General features: G+C 44.1%; 1 protein-coding gene across 4 annotated transcripts in view; it reads right to left on the bottom strand.

Moving 5' to 3' along the window:
* Positions 1 to 23,757, bottom strand: part of SAMD4A (sterile alpha motif domain containing 4A) — a 206,336-nt gene that overhangs the window by 74,786 nt on the left and 107,793 nt on the right. For 2 of the 4 annotated variants that reach the window (XM_047739128.1, XM_047739127.1), the window contains exon 3: positions 8,288 to 8,806. In XM_047739128.1, coding sequence (XP_047595084.1) covers positions 8,288 to 8,806 — 519 coding nt within the window. Of the gene's footprint in view, positions 1 to 8,287; positions 8,807 to 21,249; positions 21,560 to 23,757 lie in introns of those variants that run through there. The other 2 variants (XM_047739129.1, XM_047739130.1) reach the window with 2 other exon arrangements.

The following is a 23,757-nucleotide window of genomic DNA, read 5'->3' as shown; positions in this document are numbered from 1 at the left end:
GTCAAAAGCCCAAGAAATATCCAGGTACTGGATGCCTCGGTAGTTTTTTTTTTTTTTTTCACTTTTAATTTTGAAGTAACTATAGATTTAACAATCCTGGGATCGAGCCCCACATCAGGCTCTCTGCTCAGCAGGGAGCCTGCTTCCCTTCCTCTCTCTGCCTGCGTCTCTGCCTAATTGTGATCTCTGTCAAATAAATAAATAAAATCTTAAAAAAAAACAACAGGGGCGCCCGGGTGGCTCAGTGGGTTAAGCCTCTGCCTTCAGCTCGGGTCATGATCTCAGGGTCCTGGAATCGAGCCCCACATTGGGCTCTCTGCTCTGCGGGGAGCCTGCTTCCTCCTCTCTCTTTCTCTGCTTGCCTCTCTGCCTACTTGTGATTTCTCTGTCAAAAAAATAAATAAAATCTTAAAAAAAAAAACAACCAAACCCAGGAAATCAACATTTACGCAATACAATTAACAAAATTACGGACATGACTTTGGGTCTCAGGAGTTTTGTACACATATCTGGGGAATGGGTACATATAAATTTGCATACAACCCTATGGCATTTTTTTTCACATGAATAAATTCATATAACCACCTCCACAATCTCGATCACAGTATGTTATTAAACATCTGCTAGTCTTGAGACCTAGTTGGCAAAATAAGTCATGCAAAAAAAAAAAAGCAAGAGTAACAACGAATGTCACTTTGAGGATTATGACAGAAGGCAAAATGATCAATATCATCACCAGATAGTGAATTCCCAAGGATGTTTTCTCGTTTATTTTGGAAATTCATTAACTTCAAGAACATCTGCCTGGGGAGCCCAGGAATTTATTAAGTTCCTACTGTTCAGCAAACACTTACGGCAGGGCAGCAGACAGGCTTCAGCTCACATGCCATCTCTTATTGAATTACAGTGGCTGCCTTGAGGGGTCTACAGAGGAGGACTGGGAGGCCACATCTGGCCCGAGCATGAGACAGCCAGAATCAAACAGAGACGCGCTACCACGAGAAGATGGGAGCTGAACGTGTGCCAGGAAATGACCATCTCCACAGTTTCTGTGATTTTTTGAGCCACGCAAGTGTTCTAGGTGCTGGGAAAGAGGGATCGAGAAGACATGTCCCTTGTTCCCAAGGAGTCTGCCTCCCCAAGGGAAGGTAAACATGTCAGCCAAGAACTATGACACAGAATGCTAAGGGCTGACATTGAAACATCAGGGTCGGGACGCCTGACTGGCTCAGTTGGTTAAGTGGCTGCCTTCGGCTCAGGTCATGATCCCGGTGTCCTGGGATCGAGTCCCACATCGGGCTCCTTGCTCAGCGGGAAGCCTGCTTCTCCCTCTGCCTCTGCCTCTGCCTGCCACTCTGTCTGCCTGTGCTCACTCTCTCTACAAAAACAAACAAACAAACAAACAAACAAACAAACAAAAACATCAGGGTCAGTGCAAAGTACTGGGGAGGGGAGTACAATTTGGCAGGATCTTAGATCTGTGCACTATGGAGAACCATGAGGTGGCAAATTCAGAGTCAGAGTCAAACAAGGGTCTACTAGCTAGTAACTGAGTCGATCTCTGGGAATAGGATTAGGAGAGACAGTCATGTTTCCTCAAGGAGACTGACTGGAATGAGCTTGAAATGGCTGCTGGTCTTGTAAGAAAATGCTGAAGGGCAGAGGATTCAGAACCAGACTCTGGAGCCTGGCCATCTGGGTTCAGTTTATCCAAACTTGGTTGGTCTGTGACACTGGTCAAGTGACTTTGCCTCTCTGTACCTCAGTTTTCCTCCTCTGTCAAGTGGGGATAACAATGATACCCACATCATGGAGGTATGAGGATTAAATGAGTTAATATTTGTGGAAAGGGTTTTGAATGGTACCCAGCACAGAGCAAACAATACACAGCAGTGTGCTATCACTGTTAATTTACTTTTCATGATCTCTGGTGCCAATATTTTTTAAGGTATTGTTTTTATAACAAGAAAAATCAACTGAGACTAAGAAAAGAAATACTAAGGTTCCAAAGTGTACCATAAGATTGTAGAAGTGGGCAGTTTAAATGGAACATTTTTGAAGAATTTCTGTTACCCAAAGTTTCTGAGTTCTTGCCTCATACTAGGCTGAGCAAAGGGCAGCATGTTTTTAAACCCAAATGTAAAGAATGTGAAGAAAAATCAAGTATTGCAACAATTTGAATAGAAACAAATTTCTTTCATTCGTAACCATAGTACATAGTTTTTTTCTAGGTCCACATCCACCAGCGAAGAGTAGAAAATGGTTAGAAAGGCAGTCTGAAAAAAAAAAAAAAAGAAAAGTAAAGAAAAAAAGGAAAGGCAGTCTGTCATAAAAGAGGTGGCACTGACCTCCATATAAGGGAATTCTATGGGCTCTTCAGAAAACCAGGAGGTCTTTTTCCTGAATGTTCTTTTCCTGAATGGTTTACTTTTTTCTATAGCAGACTGCAGACAGGAAGCAGACGTAGAGATGCTAAGCCAGGTTCTACGCACTTTACAACTGGAATTGCTTATAATGGCCAAAACAAAGTTGACTAAGGCCTGTGTATGGTTTGCGATAGCCAATGCCTTGGTTCTTTCTGGTCCCGTGGGCTCATGAAGAAGAATCTGCATGTTCTTGCTTTTAGTGATCAGACCCGTGAATAGCCTTAAGGAGAGTGAGGTACTGAAAAGTACAGTACCGCTCTTTGGAAACACCTTGATGCTATCCAAAATGTTTACTTGACTTCTCAACTGTCCCAACCCATTCTTTGCTTTCTCATGGAAGGTCTGGCTCAAAGGTCTTATGTGATCTCACTTGATTTAATGCCTGCAACCAATGAAAGTAACTCTTGATTCTGCTTAAATGGATGAAAACAGGTTAATTCCCTCATACAGGGTTTAGTTTTCACCCCCTACTCTTAGCCTCATGCTAATCCCTTCCTTACAAAACTTCCCATGGCACCATCATGTGCATTTAAAATGTCCTCTAAATATTATTTTTCTCCATCTCAATGTTCTAGCACCTTCTCTAATTCAACACACTCCAAAATTGAGCTTGTAGCTGGTTTCTCTCCCTATCTTGTTTTTTCTCTCTTTGGCATCACTAACTCAACTTTCTTTATCCCTTAAATGCCTATCATGTGTGAAGTACTCTCAATTTATCTCTAATATTCCTTTTTGATAAATCCAGTGGTTAATTCTTGGTCCTCCTTTTCTTGGATGTATTAGCAGAATTTTTTCTGATCACTTTCCCCTCCTTGAAACACATTCTTCATTCATTTTGCAAGATGCCCACACACTTGAGTTTTTCCTGACTTCAATGGTTTCTCTGTGTTTCTTTTTGCTTTATCCTCCTCTTCCTCAGTCTTCATGTTGAAGTATCCAGGCTCAGTCCTTGGTCCTCTCCTCTACCTACATCTTTGCTTTGGTAATTTCATTTGATTTCAGAGCTTTAAATACTACTTCTGCGCTGGTAAATCCCAGATGTCTATCTCGGATCAGTCCCCCTCCCAAACTGCATACTCATACACCTAAATGCCTATGAGACATGTCTGATCATCTCATGGGCTCCTAGATGCATCACCTGCGACACAACTCCCAATCTTGTTTTCAAACTTAATAGAAACTTTCTCCATCCTTCTAGCTACATAAGCAAAAACTCTGGAGTCATTCTTGAATTCTTTCCCTCATATACTTCATCTCTTTCATCAGGAAATCCCATTGGTTGTACTTTGAAAATACAGTCAGACTCTGATCATTCTTCTCTCTTCTACCTCAGCCATCCTGGTCAGAGTCAGCAGTGTCTTGCCTGGATTACTGCAATAGCCTCTGAACTGTTCTTTGTGTTCCATCCTTGCCCTGGTACAGCCTATTCTTAACACAGCAGCCAAAATGATCCCTTTAAAATGTAAGCCAGACCACGTCACTCGTCTGCCAGAAACCCTCCAATGGCTTCTTGGCTTCCTGAGACCAAAAGTCAAAGTCCTTGCTATGGCCTGCAGTGCCCTGTAGGATCTGTCCTTCCCTGATACTTCTGCAACCCCCACCACTCTCTACCTCACTCACTCATTCCCTTTTAGTCACTGGCTTTCTTTCTTTTCCCCAACAAGCTGGGAAAAGATCTTAGAATCTTTGCTTAAGCCTTTTCTCTGGCTGGACTATTCTACTTGGCTAACCCCCTTACCTCCTTCAAGTCTTTGTTCACACGTTACCTTCTTTTTTTTTTTTTAAAGATTGTATTTATTTATTTGACAGAGAGAGATCACAAGCAGGCAGAGAGGCAGGTAGAGAGAGAGGAGGAAGCAGGCTCCCTGCTGAGCAGAGAGCCCGATGCGGGGCTCGATCCCAGGACCCTGAGATCATGACCTGAGCCGAAGGCAGCGGCTCAACCCACTGAGCCACCCAGGCGCCCCCACGTTACCTTCTTGACGACGTCTATTCTTACCATCCTACTTAATACTAAAACCACTTCACCACTTATGCCTGATCTCCTGACTCTACTCTTTTTTTTTTTTAAATTTCCGTGTCACTCACCAATCTCTAACACACTATATAATTTCCTTATATATTATAATTTATATATGCTAGACTGCAAACTCCACAAGGGAAAGTATCTTTGTCTTGTCCACTGATGCACCCTTGAGCGCCTAAAACAGGTCAGGCATATAGCAGGTGCTCAATAAACATATTCTAAGTGAATGAATGAACAAATAAATGAATCGATAATGTATATCCCAGTCAGTACTGAATCCTAATTCTCATAATTACACCTAGGAACAATTCTAGGACCCACTCCTTCTGCTCCATGCCTGTTCCTATCCTCATGATACTTTTACTACCACACAACTGAGGTTCGGAAACTCAGCACTTTTCACTCATCTGGTTTGCCCCCAGCAAACCGGTCCCCCTACAGCATTGCTCATATCACTGCCATGTCCATGGTGGGATGCTTGGACTCCTTAGAGCTCTACCAGCTTACTTGGATTACCTGGCTCTCCAATTCCCCACCCCAGTCTACTTTTATTGCCTTTTCTCACTACTCTTTTCCTACCGTGAACCCCTCCTTCTTCCTCACTGTCTTCCAACCCTGACCGTGTACTACAACCTCCACGCCTTTGTTCTCAATGCATGTCCCGACCCCTGCCATCTCCATCCCAGCTTACTTGGATTACCTGTTACCTGCAAAGGCTTTCCTGACCCTCTGGTCCACAAGGATCTTTCCATTTTACGCTTTCACAGCCCTTGTAGTACAGACCCCCTGTTCTGCTGATACAACCCTATATTGCCCGATGGCAGCTACTGGGGTTATTTTTTTAGCTGCACTTTTATGTAACGCCTGGGTTATTATGTAAAACTTTTGTAGATTAGTCTGGCTAGAGGGAGAGATTTCACTTTTAATTGTGAGACTGAGAGATACATCTTCTCTCTCCACTTATATTATTGGTTCTCTGAAAGGGAATCACTTTCCTCAAGCTTCCTTATATTTCCCATGGCCTCGAACATAGTGCTGGGCACCCAGGACAGGGGTAGTGTTTGCAATGAATGGAGGATGCAGGATCCATATAGGGAGGTGGTCATGGATTCTAAGGCACTTTGCTGGAGCGTAAGGACCAAAGGATAAAATGTTCATGCGATAAGCCAAGATTAAAAACCAAAAACTATGTAAGGAAGTTGTCTTCTAGTTAGTTTCTTTTCATTAACTGTCATAAATGTGGTTGGTAATTTGAAAATGTGAAGCACCAATTGATCTCTGTTCTCTTACTGTGATTTATAATCCTGTTGTAGTGTGTGAATATCTTTCCCGTTTTGAAAGAAGGAAGACATGTAGCTCGTCAGTGCAGCAGGAGAGGTCCAGTAGCCTTCAGCCCAACCCATTTTCTATTGTAGTGAAACGGCCAAAGGTCATCGTCGAGGACCCCTACTCTACTCTGCAAGGCCCAGGCTCAGGGAAAGGTGCTTTCATCAGGTAACGATCAGAGATGCAAATGTGGTTACAGATTCTGTGGGTCAGTGTTAGCGCTTTGCTCCTCCGTGTCCTTCCTACTCTCTCTCATTTATTCGCTTAGCAGACGCCATTGCCAGCTCTGGCCGGGGCTGGCCATCCACATACAGAATCTCAAGTGCCTTCACCACCGCTCTGCACGGTGGATATCAGGAATGTTCTCATTTTACAAGTGAAGACCCTGCTCAGAGAGGTTAAGTAACTTGGCCCAGTTATAGATCTGAGATTTGCACTTGGTGGGGCTTTGACCCAAAGTCCTTGTTTTTCCCACTTCGTCAAACCGCCTCCAAGGTGCCCAGGATATATGTGATAGAGGCACAAATGAATGAATGACCCCAAAATTTGTAGCTTTGACAAACACCATTTAACCACCATAGACAATGCAGAAGACTAAAGCAGTAGCACTGTTTTGTTAAAGAGATACTGAGATACAAGTGTTGACACGGCCCAAGGGTTTGCATGAAAGTTTCTGGAAGATAGATCTCAGCTTTCTTTGCCAGGGTTCTGAAACAGGGTGCCAGCCCCTTCCTTCTTCGTGAGATATGTAATCTAGTTATCTTGTCAAACCTTGAAGTCTCTTTCTACTCAAGTACTATACAGGGACCCAAAGATCTGGGGAGGCCATGACAGTCATCCCTGCATTTCCTCTCCTCTGTGGGGCCGGGCAGCGATGGTGAAAAATGAAAGTACCCACGGACGACAATCTGCTAACCACCCCGAATGTACTAATCTTGTCAAGACTTATAGCCCTGAGTGTGCAAATCAGGAGAGACAGAAATAGGATGATCTAAGATTAATGACATAAAATTCAGTTTTGAGAGGGCAGGCAGCTTGGAGCTCGCCTCTCTCCCAGCTATCAAAGAGTTCTGTAACAATTACTAGATTCTGTCCCTGACCCAGGAAACTTGGGCCAAAAAACTCTGTCATTCAGCCTTCATGTATCTGCCTTAATAGTCCCAGCCACTGCTCTCTGTCACACAGCGCCTAGTGAAAACGTTCCCTGGATTACTAGTCTGCGAAAGAGACCGCCCCCAGACTCTCTTGCATTATCAAGTAATGAGCAATAGTCCCTTAATTCCCCAAATATATGAGTTATCGAAATCTTGGTGTAAAAATAAAAAAAGGAGAATTAAAAATTTCATGTTGTAGCTTTATGAACACAGTATCTTAAGTATTTCCTTGGTTATTTCAATTAATGTAGTTCTAATTCGACGCTCCTATGTATTTGAGAAAGCCCTTTCAAAGGGCCCATTAGCTGAGAGATCCGAGTGGAGGTTGAGGCCAAGAAGCCGTCACTGTTAATTCTTACTACTCTTAGATCTTTTAATTGGGGGTCCTGCATGTTGACAGGCACGGAAGATGTGACAAAAGCTTTCCCCCGAGAAAGTTATCTCAGTGCTGACACTGGATTCACAGACAGAAGCAACTAGCATCAAGGATTTCCGTTTAATGACGGGTGCCCCTGTCCCAGGTTGCCACTGTTTGTCACTTTGCTTAGCCTAAGTGGGGAACCGCAGAGAGGACTCCTGGCCCTAGTCCCGGCTGTGCACAGGGTACTTTGCTTTAGTGGTCAAAGGAGCAGAAAGCTGTCCTCTGCTCTCCCCTTCCACAGAGCTGTCCCCGACCCACCTCTCCTAAGTTAGACTGAGCGAGAAAAGGCCACAGCAGTCACACCAGGCCACAGCACAGAGCAGCATTCTCAGTTAGCAGACCTGTTTCCCCAGTCAGGGGAAAAAGTGCCCCCAACAAGGGGGACAAAAACCAGAAAATGCAAGGGAGGGAACATTCCAGGGTGAAATATATTTAAAAAAAAAAAAAAAAAGGAAGAAAGAAAGAAAAAGGAAAAAAAAAAGAAAGAAAGAAAATGCACAAATCCCATGAGGGTGTCTGGTTAACCAGGGGTTAGAATCAGGTTTAGAGAATCACACGTAACTCAGTGTCTTGGCAAATCCAAAAACCCCAGGGCGAAAGGCATGTGGGTAAAAGGCATTTCTACTTGTGGAAACAGGAAGTTTCCTTCTTTTACCATTTATTCTCTCTCTTATTTATTTTTTAGTCTGTTTGTAACCCACATTTGGACCATCGATCACTTTTACCCACCCCCTCCCACCCCCAGCATTTTTATCTTTCCAGAATGAAAGGAGCAACGAAGACGGGATCCAAAGATCCCTTTCCCACAGCCAATTCCAGTGAGCCCCTCTCTCCCAGGGTTACAGGGGGCTCGGAGCAGACATTCTCCGCGAGACGCGCCACACACAGCAAGTCACCACACCAGACTGCTCTAGAGGGCTTCCAGGGAACTTACTTGTACTTGTGCTGGTTCCAATGGTATTGATTGTGGTGGGGACAGATGAGGAGGAGTAGAGGGGCACGTGGCCGTTCTCACACCCCAGGCTTTTGTCCTGCCAGTTGGAGGCACTGATGCAAATCCCAGAATCCCGAGAGTTCTGCCACCCGTTCAGTTGGTCATCGGAGTTCTGTCTTTGGTGATAGTAGTGGGTCTGCCCATAATCCACAGAGTCCGAGCGGCTTCGGTTCTGGCCGCCAAAGCTGGTCGATGTGCGGTCCTCCAAGTGATTCAGCCACATGGCTAATGCGCTGCGGTCTTCCAGCGAAGTGGCCGGATGTATCAAAGCATAGGACAGCAGTTGCCTGCTCTCCTCAATGTGCTGGTTGTGTTCGATAGAGTGCGCCAGGATTTTGGGTAGCAGTTTCATATACTCTACTTTTGCATCAAGGTTTCCTGGCTTCAGCAAAGGCAGATGAGTTAACAGGAGGGAAATCACTTTATCCTTGGATTCCTGTTGCCATTGGTTAATGATTCCTGGAAGGGAAAATATACAGGGCAAATAAGCAAATCCACCCACCACGGCATGAGACACCACACTGTCAAGAGAATTCCTATGGGTTAGAGTCTCCTTCTATGTATCCTGGCTAAGTTTTTTAAAAAACAGCCCATGCATTGGATTGGATAACTAACTCCAGGTTGTCAGGAGGCAGTGACATAAAAGAAACACAGAACAAATGTTCTTAGACGTTGGGGTGCCCAATCTAATTCCCACTCACGTCTCCAAAGAGCCTACAGCTACTTCGGTACAAATAGAATTTACAGAGCGGTGTTCTTAGAAAAGCCAAGTTACGCCTTCAGATAGGGGATAAGGATTAAGAAAATCTCCACAGAGAAAGAAGTGTTGTCTTGTCAGAGGTTCATTGGATCCTTGCGGGGGGTCAGGCTGCTTTCCCTTCTGAAGACATCTATGGAAAAGTGGTTTACACCCTAGCCAAGGCATTTGTGTGAAGGTGGTAAAACTTCCTAGATAGAGAAATCTGTCAGGAAAAGAAAGGACTCCCCTCGTCTCAGTGAAGTAAGACTACACCTTTCTCATGAGAAGCTGCTTCAGAAAACCACTGTGACCTCAAAGCTAAATCTCAAAGCTAGACTTAGCTCAGGTAGCACCTCTGATTACAAGTGAGAAGCAAAGCTATTTTTCTTTACATATAGACGACCTGTTTAGTTATCTTTATTATGGTAAAGTATGTATAATATAATATTTACCATTTTCACCGTTTTTAAGTGTACAGTTGTGTGGCAATAAGGACATTCACAGTGTTGTGCAGCCATCCCCGCCATCCATTTCCGAATCTTCCTCATCTTTTCAAACTGAAACTCAGTAACCCTTGAATAACAAGTCCCTATTTCTCTACCCCCACCCCCGCCCCAGCTCCTGGCAACCACTGTTGCATTTTCTGTCTCTTATCTATTTGACTACTCTAGTTACCTCCTATCAGTGGGAACCTACAGTGTTTGGCCTTTTGTGACTTGTGACTTCATTTAGCGTCATGTCTTCAAGGCTCCTTCATGAGAAGATCCATTTGCGACACACTCTCAAGGATCCCTTCCTGTCCCCTTCTACCCAAAACACAACTTGTTGCCTTTAGGTAAACATGGATAAACAATGTACTTTGACTTTGACTAGCCTTTGAGAAGTAGCTTGTTCTGGAAACTGGTAGTTATCTTCAGATCCTGGAGCCACTAGAAAGCAAGCTCCCTTCCTGAAAAGTCACTCCTGACACCTGAAGACATTGTCTCTGGCCTACTGATTACCCTACATAGGCTAGGGCAGGGCAGTCCTCCTGGCTTTCATGCAGTATCTGCAAAGTCAAAAAGGGGTCTCTGGAATTTAGCAGAAGGGCTTCACGATTCTAGTGAGGCACAGACATACCAGGACACACTCAAGAGTCATTGTTGACCAGAAGCTACAAATGCATCAGCCAAGTACCATAAGCCCGTCAAGACCAAGGGTATATCCAAAGAAAATTGTCAGGCAAGGAAGGCATGATATATAATGCAAAAATGTGGGCTCTGGAATCAGGCAACCCTGGGCATGGATCCCAGGTCTGCCACTTAATTTGCCGTGGGACCTCGGTATGTTACTTTGCCTGTAGGAGCCTCAACTGTCCCATCATTTAAGACTGTTACCAGCAGCATCTGTCCCTCCTTGCATGGTAATGTATCAAAATGACAGGTCAAGTACTCATTGGCGGAAGTAATGCCTTCTACTCATCTCTACATTGATTGGGTCCCACATTAGATGCATGTGGGATGGTTTCAGATACCAAGGTTTAAAAATAATTATAGAGTCTAAAGACGACCCAGGGAAGGTCATTAAAAAATATCAGAGTTGGAAGAGGTAGGAAGTCAAAGGGTGGAAAAAAAAGAAAGAAAGAAAGAAAGAAAGAAAGAAAGTCAAAGGGTAAAAGAAAATAAGGCTTATAACTGAACAACAGGAAGAGATGCTCCATGTGGGGATTTCATAAGAAGACGAAGACTCAACAATTTGAAGTCCAAGTCTTCAAATGGAAGCAGCAGAGATTAAGACTGGATGTGGAGAAGAAATGAAGTGTCAGAGTAACAAAAGACCCAGAGAAGTCACCAAGGAATGCTTTATCATATCTGTCCTGGGGGCCTGAAGAATAGAGATAGATGGTCTAGGGAAGCACTGTTGGGTAGAATGTAATGTGAGCCACACACAGTATTTGAAATTTTCTAGCATTAAAAGGGAGGGAGATAAAATTAATTTTAATGATATATTTTCTTTAATCCAATATATCAAAACATTATTATCTCAATTTGCAATCAATATAAATCATCGATGAAATATTATACATTCTTTTCTTTGCATCAAGTCGTCGCCATCCAGGGTGTATATTACCACTGACCTCACATCTCTAACTGGGACTAGCCACAGCTGAAGGGCTCAGAAGCCATGTGTGGCTGCCCAGCCACAGGGCTGGAGACATTCAGATGGGGAAAGAGGATGGCAGGAGGGCACCCATGACCTCAGCAGGTCCCTCCCAGCTCCCTAACTCTATATTTAGCTAACTGCCACCTGACAAAAGACAACCCTGGTGCATTCCATTAGTACGGCCTCCCTTTTAAAGCAGCTTTGGGAGACAGAGGAAGCACCCGTTCCAGCTTCCCATCGACACATTTTCAGGAAACACCCAGCATGTTTTTAATTATTAATATACTTCGGACAAAGATGAAATCTATTGATTAAGCCCACAGAACTGAAGAGTTATTGGCAAGAAGCAAAAGGCCCCGAGAGGAAGATACAGCTGTGTCTGATGCCAGCCCAATGAGCAGATGTGGCTGGCATACACCTGGAAAATGTACGTGTAGAAAGAAAATTCAGGAACCAGTTTTAATACAAATTCAGGAGGTTGAGGAACACCCTGGCTTTCTGCAAGGTTACTTTCCTGTTTGTGGATTCTACCCTTCTGTAAAAGGTCAGCCTGGGGGGGGGGGAGAGGAACAAAAACAGAACATAAATAGGACTCGGAGTGCAAACTAACCACGTTATCTCCATGTAAGCACTCTCTGCCAGGGATTAGCAGCAAAGGGGAGAGGAAAACAAGGGCCCTGGCCCTGGTCCCTTCCACGCCTGAAATGGGACAGGGCTTGGGTGGTGTGGAACTGGGGTGTGGCCAGGAAGACAACCATGACTTTTGTTTACTACCACTGGGAACCTGGATGTGAGGCTGCCCCCTGAGGGCGGTCTTCTGAGGTGTACTACTGGATCGAACTTTTCCTGCAGCAGCTACAGCTGCAACGCTCACAGCTAATGGTGTTGAATGGGGTTTATGTGCACTCTTGTAAGCTCCTTGCATGTCATTACTCATTTAATCCTCCCAAGGAACTGATGAGGTAGGTCCTATTACAGCCTTATTTTACTCATGAGGACAGAGAGGTCAAGCCATTTGCCTCCAGTCCCCCGGGCAGGGGAGGTGGCAGAATGGGGGCATGCAAATTAGCATAAAGATACATAATGATTATCATGCTAGAAGAGTTTGGCCATAAATTAGATACATTAATGTTTAGAATATAGGTAAAATGTGATTCTATAATACATAAGATACATAATACATTAACTATATATAAGAAGTGAAGATGTGTATGATATTTACAAATATAATAATATGAGTATCTGAATAGAGTGCATGGATATGCAGGAAGAAGAGTAGTTACAAAGTGACACTTACTGTGGTTTTAAAATATGTCTACCACTTCCTTGATATTCCTCTAAAAGATGGAGCCTCATTAATTCCTTTCCCATTCACGGCAGAGCTAGACTTAGGGAGTCACTTCTAACAAACTGAAGGTGGCGGAAGTGATGGTGTGTGAGGTCATGGATTAGGTTATAAAAGGCACTGAAGGGGCATGTGGGTGGCTCAGTAGCTTAAGCGTCCGACTCCTGTTTTCGGCTCAGGTCATGATCTCAGGGTCGTGGGGTTGAGCTCCGGGTTGGGCTCTGTGCCAAGCGTGGGGTCTGCTTGCCCCTCTCCCTCTGCTCCTCCTGCCACTCACACTTGCTCTCTCTCTCTCTCAAATAAATAAATTAAAATTAAAATTAAAATTAAATTAAAAAAATAAAAGAGGCACTGAAGCTTTTACCTTGCTCTCTCTTGGGTTACTCACTCTGGAGAAGCCAGCCACCATGCTGTGACAATACTCAAACCACCCAGTAGGGAGAAGGTCTTGATAGTGAAGGAGGGACTGAGTCTTCCTGCCAACAGGCAACGCTGACTTACTAGCCCTGTGAGGGAACCAGAACTCCCAGACCATTAAGCCTTCAGATGACCACACTCCAGACAACATTTGGGAGACCCTGAGCCAGAAACACTCATATTCCTGATCCACAGAAACTGCATGTGGTAACGTGTTAAACTGTTGTTTTAGCCGCTAAGTTCTGGGTTATTTGTTATGTGACCCAAAAAACCCAATATATCTCTTCAAGAATTTTCCTCTAGAAAAATGGAAGTGTTAGCCACTTGGCTTTGAGCAGTTCACTCCTTCAGATTCTGAGATCTACTCATGAAGCCAACTGGTGCCACTGAACATTCACCTCAGCCTCCTTCATCCTGATTATCCATTTGTCAACAACTTTTGGACAGTGACTAATCTCTTAGTGTCTTTAGGGAAAGAATGAACTGATCACACAGACTTAAGGTATTTCTAGATTCTGTGATGATGATTTTTCAGGGCGATTTAATGGTTTCTGATTGTGATTTGGTTTCCTGTGGAGGATGCCTTTCTGTTCTCAGTATATAGACTTTGAGTACATCTGGTCCCCTGGTGATGGCTCCTCACAGCAAATTAATAAGCCAGCATTGTGGGGTTTACTTCCCTGCTTCATCATTAGTACTGAGTCAGTCCCTCAGGGTGAACATCTCCAGGACACTGATGAGAGTAAGCATCTCCACCTCGAAATGGGAGCCAGGTCCTCCAGGTGGGAACTTGGGACATAAATGCTAGGTCCTGCTCACCTGTCCATTGGTCTTCTTTGTGGCATCTGTGCCATCTTCCAGAAAGCAAGGAGCTTTTACTGAGATGTGTATTCAGTGGATTCTCCTTACTGGGGAAGACTTAGGAATCTTGAAAGTTTAAATTAGTCAATCACTTCTGTGATGTAGTTTCTGTTACCATATACCCCAATATCACTTTCTTCAGTAGACACTCTGGATTACAGAGGTCCAAGAATGGCAAGGTTCAATGGTTCAAACTCACCTCCATTTACTTTCTCTGAATATTTTCTCTAGATAAGGAGCAAAGATATTATTTGCTAGATGTTTTAAGTGGGTAAAAGTGGATGATTTATAAGTGATATAAGAGTAGTAAAAAAATTCCTAAAGGAGTTATAATAAAAGACCATGAGGATTAGGAAACAGTCCCAATGATTCTTAGAGTGACAAAGATTGTGTTTAAATACCAAGTCTGGTAATATTACTACCCAATGGTATGTCAATGTTTAAGGGCTCCAGTTGTTAGTAAATTACCCTTAAATTGCTATTTTATTATACCCTTATTTTCCGTTTAATAACATTTACTATAAAAGGGTTTCTCTCAAGTATATTTAGGTAATTAGCTTATGTGAGAGATGGCTGGAAAGTAAGTGCACACATATAAGAAGTACTGTTTAAATAAATGCACTAAAAGGCAGAAATACTAGGGGATCTTAAATGGTCAAATTCTCTCTATATAACAAACTCAATCCTAGACACATCGTGTAATAAAACCTTCTAAATGTAGTGCATCTCTGCACAACTCAGGGACAGGCAGCACACACTATGCATTTGGTAGGGGTGTGAGCTGACAGGGCACCTAAAAAGGGGGACAAATGGCAAATACCAACATGGCAAATGGCGGGATTCTTGTATTGGCACTGACACTTGCTTACTGTCTCCCAAGATAACTTCTTGAGCTAGAAATGACTGGTGAAACACTCCCATGATTTGGTGAAACCCTGAAAAACATGAGGATTGGACTAGATGTTATGGGGGACTTGGGCAGCCTGTAGTTACTGAGTTCCTATTGTTACAAGTGGTGCTTTGAGCAGATACAAAGGACTGAGTAGACAGAAACCTTCTCTGTTTTCAAGGAGGGTGACTGCCAGCTTCTTAGCTGGCTCCCATAGATCCTTGCCTCTTGATAGTCACATCCTTGTGTACTCTCCTCCCACACTGAATCCAAACAGGTCTATGTGACCAATAGAGTGTGGTAAGGTGTTCTGAGATAAGGTCATAAAAGGCACTGTAGTTCCCACGTCCTCTCTTGGCTTGCTCACTCTGTGGGAAGGTAGCCACATCAGATATGAAGACATTCAGGCAGCCCTGGGAGAGGCCTGAGTGGTGGGAAATTGGGCCTCCTGGCTAACAGCCAGCACCAGCTTGACAGCCATGTGAGTGAGCTACCTTGGAAATGGATTCTCCAGCTCTAATCAATATCTTGCAAGAGACCTTAAGCCAGAACTACCCAACGAGGTTGTCTCAAATTTCTGACCCTTGGAAAACTGCAAGGGAAATATTGTGTGAAGATATTGGGTTTTGGGGTAATCTGTTACACAGCAATAGTTAACTAATATAGCTTACTAGTTAACTAATTAGGGTTTCACATTATTTGGTAAAAAAGAAAAAAAATCACTCAAAAATGCTACTGTCTCTAGAATTCACTAGAAAAGAAAGGGATTTGTGTAGCAGACTTCACAGCCCAAAACTAAAGTTTTCTCTGAGACAATGAAGGTCATTAGCTATTGGACACTCAAAGACACATGACCATCTTCAAAAGGTACCCCTGACTCCAAAATACCTACAATGATCCACTTACCACTGCAGAGTGATCTGGTCATCTCTACAATGGGGCCTTTCCATCTTAGTCACTTTTCGTCCTGGGCACTGGCATGGCTGAAGAACCCAGTCCAATAGTAAACTAGTCCTGAGTTCTCAGCCAAGAGCTCAAGTTGGGATTCACATCCAGGTTTCTGACCTCTTCCTGGCTATGGCTAACTTTTGTAGGACTGAGGCTGCCCATTCCCAGAGGGTGCACAAAGCCAGCCAGCTCCTCTGACCACTTGCCTCCATTCTGACCTCACATCTGTATAGACAACTCCCTCATTTGTATCGCCAGCCCAGGTCTCACCCTGTGCTCCCGACTCACACATTCAATTGCATCCTCTATGTCTCCACTCAGATGATCTCCTAAGTTAGTCTTTCCCAAACTGAGCTCCCCCCTCACTCTCACAAGATCTGCTCCTTTGGTCCTCTTCTCTATCTCAGCAATGGCTCTTCCATCTTTCCAGCAGCTCAGGTTGAAGGCTTTGAGTATCCTTGACTGCTCTTTCTTACATCCCGTATTTCACCTGTTAGCAATCCTGTGCACCAAATTTTCAAAATGTACCCAGATTCTGACTACCTCTCACCATCCACCTCCTGACCCATAAACAACATAACCATCAGAACAACCCTTTTTATACTAGAATATAGGTCATGTCACTTCTCTGATCTAACTTTCCAATGGCTTCTCTCCTTACTCTAAGTAAAAGCCATACAACAGTGATTAGGCCCTCTGTGATACCGTACTACTGGTCTTTCATTCTTTTCAGTCCATTCTGGCTTTCTTGCTGTTTCTTCAACATGTCAGATATGTGCCTACCCCCCAACCTTTGCTCTTGCTGCTTCCTGTCTGGACTGCTGTTATCCCCAGATCCACATCTAGCCCCCCTCAGTTCTGCCTTTGCTTAAATGTTGCCTTCTTGATGAGAACTTTTCCATCCACAGTATTTTAAATTGCCCACATCACTGCCTCACCCTACACTTCCTTATCCCCCACGCCCTGCTTTATTTTCCTCCCTACCATTCATCATGTGACCTGGTGTGGACGATACCTATTTTCTGTCTTCTTTCACTAGACAGAGGCTCTATGAGGGCAATGATGATAACTCCATTTCCCCATCCATTCTCATTTCCTTATTAATCACATTTTATAATAGCTATATAAAGTTGTCCCCAGGCATTTTGTTTGATAGTGGTTTATTAGACTTTGGGATTTCTTACTCAAAATCTTTAGCATTTCCTAGAAATTTTTTTTCAATGAAGACTAACAGTGTGGGTGACCTGCAGACTATAGTAGGTACAAAATGTCACCCCAAAACTGTTTGGTCACCTGTTTCTCATTTGATTCTGCAGAATTCTGATTATTTCTAGCTTTAATATCAAATAAAAATAGGAACATGTAAAAGAGGAAAATAAAATGATGAACTTATTTTTCAAAATCTTTAGTCCATTCCCCTCTCAGTATTCTGTTAGGATGGAAAATTTCCCTACATGCTAGAAAACAAAAGCATAATGGGTGCTTTTCTTGATTATAACTGACACCAATTAAAGTAATCTTCATGATAAAGTTTCGTTAGGCTGAGACAGCAGAATTAGATGTATTTAATATGACTCTTTTGCAAACATCTGTTGAAGAAAGAAAGAAAACCAATGCCAATAGGATTGTGTTAAGACTATTGTATATCCAAATTTTTTGGCCATGAGTAATTATGTTCTAATAAAATCTCATAGGAAAGGGTCTCCTAAGAGTCATATAAATTAGAAATGAAGAAAATGTTACCTTACTCCCGACACATACAAGACAAATCCTTAAAAACCACATTCGGCTAGTTTTTTATACCAGAAACCCCTCAGGGGAGAGGCTATAAATGTTCCAAAAGCAGGAAGCTTTCCCACTCACTAATCTTCAGTACCATTCTCGCACTCCCAGACCACCACCAACAAAACCCCACATACCACAAAATGACTCTCCAATAGTATTTCAAAATAATGAATTAGCAATCCTGACGCTGACCTTGCAGAGGAGAAAACCATGCTTTGTACTACAGCACTTAGATTTGGGCCTTCTTCCAGGAGAAGCACTAGAAATGAGAACCTTGCAAGAAGCACCCTGCTGTCCAGGTAGCCTAACTGCAAACATATTTGTTAGTGAAGAACTCCCAAGACCAAAATCCTTGGCAATGTCCAGACTGGAGTCAATAAGGAGTGTCTTGGGAGGAATATAAACAGGTCAAGTCTCCAAAGAATAGTTCATGCTGGACCCAACAGACCAAACTGAACACGAGCCACTTCCCACAACAGGTTTACAAACCTCACAAAGTCTGGGAAGAGCTGTTTCACCTCTGACAACAGGGAGTCATTCTACATCTTTAAAGGAGCCTGGATCATTAAGTCGCTGGGTCCCACGCGTTCTAAAATGTGGAAGTTGCTCAAAACTTCTAGACAAAATTTCCCATTTTCAGAGATGAGAATCCAAAGTGTAAGTGTGAATGTAAGAACCCTGTGATGTGTGTAAACACTGTCACCAAGGAACAGCGTACATACACCCCCAAAACAGACGTGCCAGAAAAGTTGGTAGTAAGATTTATGTATCCCACGTTTAGGTGTGAAATCTGAAATACATGTACAAGTTATTCCATGGAGGAGAGAATGGACGATTTTGTGGAAGGGAGATATTCGAATCCATGGTCACAAATTAACTGTCACTGTATTTGAAAAGAAGAGCCCTTATCCAACTCTGTACAAGGACAGAGTTGGGTGAGCAACCCTAGAACATTCCCAATCCCACTCACTTGTCCTTACTAGGTATAGCCCCATAGAGGGAGTGAAAGGTACACCTCCTTTTCTGGGGTTCTCTTGAGCTATTAGCCAAATCCAAGAATTCATGCAAAGGTAAGCAGCTAACGTTCACCTGTTATCTGTGTACCAAACTTGTGTTCAGGTTGGTAGGTCTGTCGATGAAATCAGAATAAGCTTTTTCAGATTTTTTGAATAGGGGAGGTCCTTTTTAATTTCTAAAGCCTTCTGGGGCAGTGGGATAAGAAGAAAGACGAGCAGGAAGGACAATGGCAAGGGATAAAATTCTGCAACCAGAAATGAGTGGTCAAGGTTGTTTCTCTCCTTCTGGGCATCCCACCGTGAAGTTAATAGGCCCACCAGCCACTGGCTGGACCAGAAGCAGGAGCGCGGACCAGCTGAGGACCCTTAGCTTGAGTAGACTTTGTGGGAATACAGCTGGAAGAGACATGAGCTCAGAGCCCACGGAAAGACTATGGATGAAGGCCTCTCAACCTTCTTGAGCCTCAAACACACCGTCTGGAATTCTAAACCAAAGGAAGACCCAAAGACAGCAGGAAGACTTAGGCAACATTGGTCCAGAGCTGGGAGTGACCACAGCAGCCTATTTGTTTTAATCTACTTTTACGTCACCACCGTTAAGGGTAGATGTATTTATTAAGCTCTTGGGTCATTATCTTTGGCCTCTACCAATGTAGATGGTGACTGTTAGGATCTGTCCTCTTCGATGGGGTGTGCAGGCTCAGAGATAACCATGGGAAAAGTTTTGTACCCCATAGAAATGTCTGCAATACAAAGAATTTGGAGAGAATCAGAGCAGAGAGGTAGATAAAATACTTTAAGAAGGTCTTCAATTATAGAGCCAACTGGCAACTCAGTAAGGAATAGAATCCATTTTCTAAAATAACCCCAGAACCTCCAGCAGACCTCCAACCAGCATCCAACACTGTTTACTAGAAAAACACAAAAAGTTTAATTGATCATCACTACACCAATGGAGACAACTTTGGCTGTTCAAATCTTAAAAGAGAATGTTTTTTATTACTAAAGATTCTCTGCTTCAGAAATGCCCATATACATCTAAACCTTTGGTCTCCTGACCCCCATCATCATCCATGACATGGTTTAAGAATCTGCCAACTCCCTCGAATCCTGTTGATCTCCTCTGGCCCTCACTGCCTCTCTGTACTGCACAGACCAGCTCAATGATGTACGCACTTGTGTGACACTCTCCTCAGTGAGACTGCTGGCTCCCGGAGGGCAGGGACAGTGCCTCCCTTGACGTGTCTTCTAAAACTTGTCTAGGTCAGTACTGATCACACAGGCTTGCTGGACAAGACTGGATAAAAGATCCATGTGTTTTTCTATCACAGCCTATGACAAAGCAGATCAGTTCCCTTCTCAGCTTTGTCTGTCTCTGGTTAGGGTGCTCAGTGTTAACAGTGGAAACCTCTGCACCACGGCAGAATCGTGAGAGGACACTGGCCTCAGCAGAAGGGGAGTTCTGGCCTCCTTTCAGGGGTGGATGCCCCCAGGGTCTTCACTTTAGTCCCTCCAGCGGATCTCTGAGTCTCAGTCGGCTCTCTAACAGCCATCTCCCACCAACCTACACACACACACACACACACACACAGAGGTGGGAGCCCAACTGTTTGGAAACTCAGACCCTAAGACACAGGTTACAGGTACCTAAGATGGGCTCGGTTTGCCTTGGGGCTCCCTTCTGAGGTATTCACTTCCAAGGACTGTAGGAACATCAGATGCTGTAAGTGATTTGAGGAAAAGGGAAAGAAAGGTAATGGCTGTATTGTATGGGATTGAATCTTGAATCCCGATCTTCTGTTTGGTTAGCTGTGTGACCTTGGGCAATTTACATAACCACTCGGTACACTTTGGTTTCCTCATCTGGAAAATGGGATATATCATAGGATTGTCACGATGTTTGAATTCTCTAATCTGTGTGTAAAGCAAGGGACTACTATCTGGCCCATAGTAAATGGTGTGTTATTGTCAGTGACAGTTACCATCATCTAAGGAAAATGCTCCATGGACTCCTCTCCTACAGACTTGGGAAGGGGAAGAGGAGAGGACAGGAGAGCCGAAAAGGCCTAAGACACTGGTTCTAAATGTGTAGCACCCCCCAACACACACATACCTGGCAGCTTGTAAGAAATGCAAATTCTGGAACCCCGTCCTAGATCTACTGAATCAGAAACTGTTTAAAAACCCCTTTAGGTGATCTGGATCCAGGCTTAGGTTTGAGAACCACAGGTCAAAAGAGCTAAGAGAAAAATCAAGGCCTCCAATTTCCAGCTTTGGGACAATCAGCAGCTTAGGCCTGATGTGTAACCAGGTAGGAAAAATAATTACCTACAAGGAGAGGAGCTAAGAGGAATCAATACAAAGAGAGGGGGGAGGGCAGGGACCTATTTTTAAGAGGAAGCCGTTGAATTTTTAAAAAGTCATCAACAAATAAGTAAGCGAGATATCATCATATTTCTAGGACAGGGGTGATCTCTCCAGTTTTCCATCCATAAGCAACCTTGCTAGTAAAAAAGACTGAGCACTAGACAGGGAGGCCATGACCCACCTCCCCTGAGTTTGCAGGGACCTGTCGGAACAGTACAGTCTCTCCAGGCCTGGGGTTAGGGCTCTCGATAAAATGAAGGTGAGAATTTCCGGTTTAAAGCATCTTTCCCACAGAACCGCCCACTCCCAAACCACTTCCCCATTGTCCCCCCCCCACCCCGTGGAGTTCTCTGCTGCTCCCAGAAGGCTGGAGGGGGTCCTCGGAAGCGTTACCTCTAGACGGTTGCTCCGGAGAGCCCTTTGGTGAAGAAGTATCAACTCACAGGTCTGACAGTGAACCACGAGACATGCAGCAACAGGAGCAAAACTCTCTTGATTAGGAGGACCGTAAGATTTTGCTGAGTTTGAGGGAGAAGGCACAGACGCTGTACAGGTGATATGGAGCTGAACACATTACAGTTGAACCGGATGTTAGGTGAAAAGTTGTGAGTTGATGGAATTAACACATAAGGGATTGCTCCATCTCCTCCCTCTCCACTTTGTCCTCCTCCTTTTCTCCCCTCCTGTGGTGGCCCCTGGGCACGGCTCCTCATTATTGAGTGTCCAGCTGGGTATTGTGATGTCAGAGGCATCCCCCACTGTGGGCAATGCTGGAGGAGAGAGCAGCGGCCCAGCCGTGTTTGAGGATACATGACCCTGGTTCCAGCTCCTGTGACACCAGGGGACACCACTCTCCCTCCATTTACCAGTAACATCTCACACTTCATACACATCTCTGGAACCCCTCATTGTCCCCTCTTAAAACCAATATGGTGCTTCGGGGAAACTGAGGCACACAGAAGCTCATCCAAGGTCACAAAGCCATGCTCTGGTAGGACTGTAAACAGTGCCAGAGTTTCCTGACCACTCATCCACACCAGTCCAGGGGCCCCGGCTGCCTTTTATAGAAAGTTTCCACACACCTTCTATTCCTAACCTTGATCACAAGCATTGCCGGTCCACATGCTTTGGAAGCACCAGCAGACTCTGTGTGTCATGGACTTAGTAACGCGCCCCATTTAGGACCATGAGCACAACTTGTTTGCACGGGACGTTCAATTCTAGATATCCTTCTTGGGCCATATTTTTGTTTTCATTTCAAACACAGCTAGCTAACTCAGGCTTTCTACATTAAAAAAAAAAAAAAAAAGCCAACTTTGATTCTCCAAGAAAACTCAGCGGTACCACCCACACCCTTTCCAGATCATCTCCGGGACACCGAAGACATCAGATATCTGCAGTTTTGAGTAGAAGAATACTTTGCTCCTAACTGCCCATGGTGGGGCAGGGCCCATCTTTTTTGGTTTCTTTTTTGCAAGCTGAGAGGAATAGTAACAGAATATGAAAGATGATCTAATAAGTAGAAATCATCACCTCAATATAGTTACATACACCCGCACAGATAGAAATATATATGAAGCTCTCAGAGTGCCTTAACCTTGAGATCTAAGATGGGAAGGGCCTTTGGAAGAGAAGGATGCGAGCCCCTCACAGTAAGACCTGTAGGCAAAGGTGAAGAGCAGACATACAACCTTTAGTACATGACTTGTTCCACTAGTCACTGAACACATTCCAGCACCTAAATAAAGCCCCAGAAAGCATACACACTGGAAGAACCGGCTCACTAAGAGAACCACTGATGGGCCCAGACATGGACTGTTCACCAGCCAGTGAGGTGACTTGGTTTCTCAACGGGACAGAGGTACATTTCGACTGTGTAGTAAATAAAATAAAAGTTCATTGTAAAAGGGCCCCGACTGTCCCCCATGTGATCCGTCTTTGCTGCCTCCTCATGTGACTGGCCTCCCAATTTAGAGCATAACCAACTCCCAGTGACCTGTAATAACACCATTCCCAAATTAGAGCTCTCAATTTGACTTGGCCTCGGTCCCTCCCTCAAAGCAAAATAAAGCATCCGTTTTCTTTTTTTTTTTCACATTCATAATACTCTCCTTTTTGAGTTGCCAACTCAAACCCTGCTCAGTCAGATTGAGCCCTTCCTCTATTTTTTTTTTTTTTTCTGGTTAGCCAAAGAGCCCGATGGAAAAACACCAAGAGACAAAAACAAAAACAAAATCAGACAAAAATTCCAAGTAAGTGACATTCAGCTGGAAAAGCTATGATTCACATGCAAATAAAAATCTCCCTGAATTCACTGTTCTATGACGCAAGCCTCTGGCTTCGACATAAAAAGGGCAGAATGAAATCACCCACAATTACACTCACTCTGGAATACTGGAATTCTCTGGCTAGGCCTCCCTAGCTAATGATAAGAAAACCCCCAACTGTGACAGAATGGAGCTAATTGTGTTGGATCTCAGGATATCCCCACCTCAGTAGACATTCTCTCCTGAACATTCCCTGGTCTGGCATTCCCCACCTTCCCTCACTCCCTGTCCTGGACCCAGCATAACCAAGGAGGTAGGGCTCAGCCAGGTCTCCCAGAGGCGACCGTCCTCTCTGGGTACACATGAGGACACTGTGCTGAGAACCTTGGACTTCACTTCCCACCCCCTCAGCCTGGGCTGCTACTGTGCAAGAAAGTTTTCTAAGCAGCTCTGGGAAGTTCTCCCCAAGAGTGAGCAGAGCCTCTGAACTTTACAGTATCATTTGTCTCTGATCTCAAGTCCAAGCCAGAGACTGTTCCACAAGTCACTCTCCTGACTGGTACATAATTTACCATCCCATTTCTCCTGGAGGCAGGGGGGTGGGAAGGGAGGGAAGTTGATCTAATACCACTTT

Source organism: Lutra lutra, chromosome 7 (assembly GCF_902655055.1).
Source record: "Lutra lutra chromosome 7, mLutLut1.2, whole genome shotgun sequence".
In the NCBI taxonomy this organism is placed as follows: Eukaryota; Metazoa; Chordata; class Mammalia; order Carnivora; family Mustelidae; genus Lutra; species Lutra lutra.
Note: the sequence above shows the minus strand (reverse complement) of the source record. Positions and strands in the feature narration are given on the sequence as shown.